Source organism: Elephantulus edwardii, unplaced genomic scaffold, assembly GCF_000299155.1.
Source record: "Elephantulus edwardii isolate Elephantulus edwardi_28Jun2011 unplaced genomic scaffold, EleEdw1.0 scaffold00279, whole genome shotgun sequence".
Classification (NCBI taxonomy): domain Eukaryota; kingdom Metazoa; phylum Chordata; class Mammalia; order Macroscelidea; family Macroscelididae; genus Elephantulus; species Elephantulus edwardii.
Genome location: NW_006400029.1, coordinates 1,135,665 through 1,136,727, shown reverse-complemented (window position 1 = coordinate 1,136,727; position 1,063 = coordinate 1,135,665). Strand labels below are relative to the sequence as shown.

At 33.0% G+C, this 1,063-nt stretch overlaps 1 protein-coding gene across 1 annotated transcript in view; it reads left to right on the top strand.

Moving 5' to 3' along the window:
* LOC102847298 (disintegrin and metalloproteinase domain-containing protein 5-like) overlaps positions 1 to 1,063 on the top strand; it is a 106,070-nt gene that overhangs the window by 100,664 nt on the left and 4,343 nt on the right. The window contains exon 9 of the mRNA XM_006900305.1: positions 721 to 832. Coding sequence (XP_006900367.1) covers positions 721 to 832 — 112 coding nt within the window. The remainder of the gene's footprint in view (positions 1 to 720; positions 833 to 1,063) is intronic.

The following is a 1,063-nucleotide window of genomic DNA, read 5'->3' as shown; positions in this document are numbered from 1 at the left end:
GGCACCCAACAACAACAACAATTCAAAGGTGGTGCCTCTCTAAATGTGTAGACCACCAGTGGCACCTCAGGGGAAAGATAGCCAATCTTTCCCCATGAGATTTATAACCTCCGAAAATGCACAACACCAACAGCTATGAGCCATTTCCTACGTGATAGCAATGAATTGAGTTGTTTTGAGATTTAACAATATTTCTATAGTTTCAATGTCATTTTTAAAGGAAGTCTTAGAAAACTAAAGATAACAAAGTGGTATTATTTAAGATAATTGTGAATGTACCAAATGTTTCATAAATATTTGGATTGATTGGATTGTGTAAAAACCCAAAGAATTTGTAGTGCAAATTAGCCCAAACAATCTTAACTTTACTGAAAGAATTATGGAGCAGGTGAAAAAAGATTAGAGTTATCTTAGAATTTTGCTAGTTAATTTAAAGTCAAAAGACTGTTTTGTGAAGCTAGTAAGTAGATAATATCAGTGATATCTTACTGGTATTGTTTTAGTTGGCTGTGCATGATGCAGAAAGATTTTTAAAAAAAGATTAATTTGGAAGGAAGAACTAGATATATTTTCCAAAGTTAGGGATAACTTAAAGAAAAAATTTGAGAATCTTTATTCCCCCTTCCTATTATAAGATATTGAGTATCTTGAGAAATATTATCTGATCTCTGTAAAACAATCTTTGTTCAAAAACAATTTTTAATTTTCTGAATATTCTAGATTTGCAACAATTTTAACAACTGCCACTGTGAGAAAAACTTTGCTCCTCCAAACTGCACACCAATGCCAGGGGAGTTTGGTAGTATCAATGATGGACATCCAACTAAAAAACGTTAGTATCTTTTAAATTTTATTAATGAAATACAATATGCAAGAGGGTAAATTTAAGACTTCCAGTGAGTGAAAATAAACTGATGTGGGGAAACATGCATTTATTTTCCTTTCTTGATTTAAGAAACATAAGACATGATGCCACTGTTGTAGAATGGGACTGTCCTTGGGGTTGGGGAGAGACTGAGTAAGATGGGTTCAATAATGTATACTGCACTGAAACAGAGGAGGG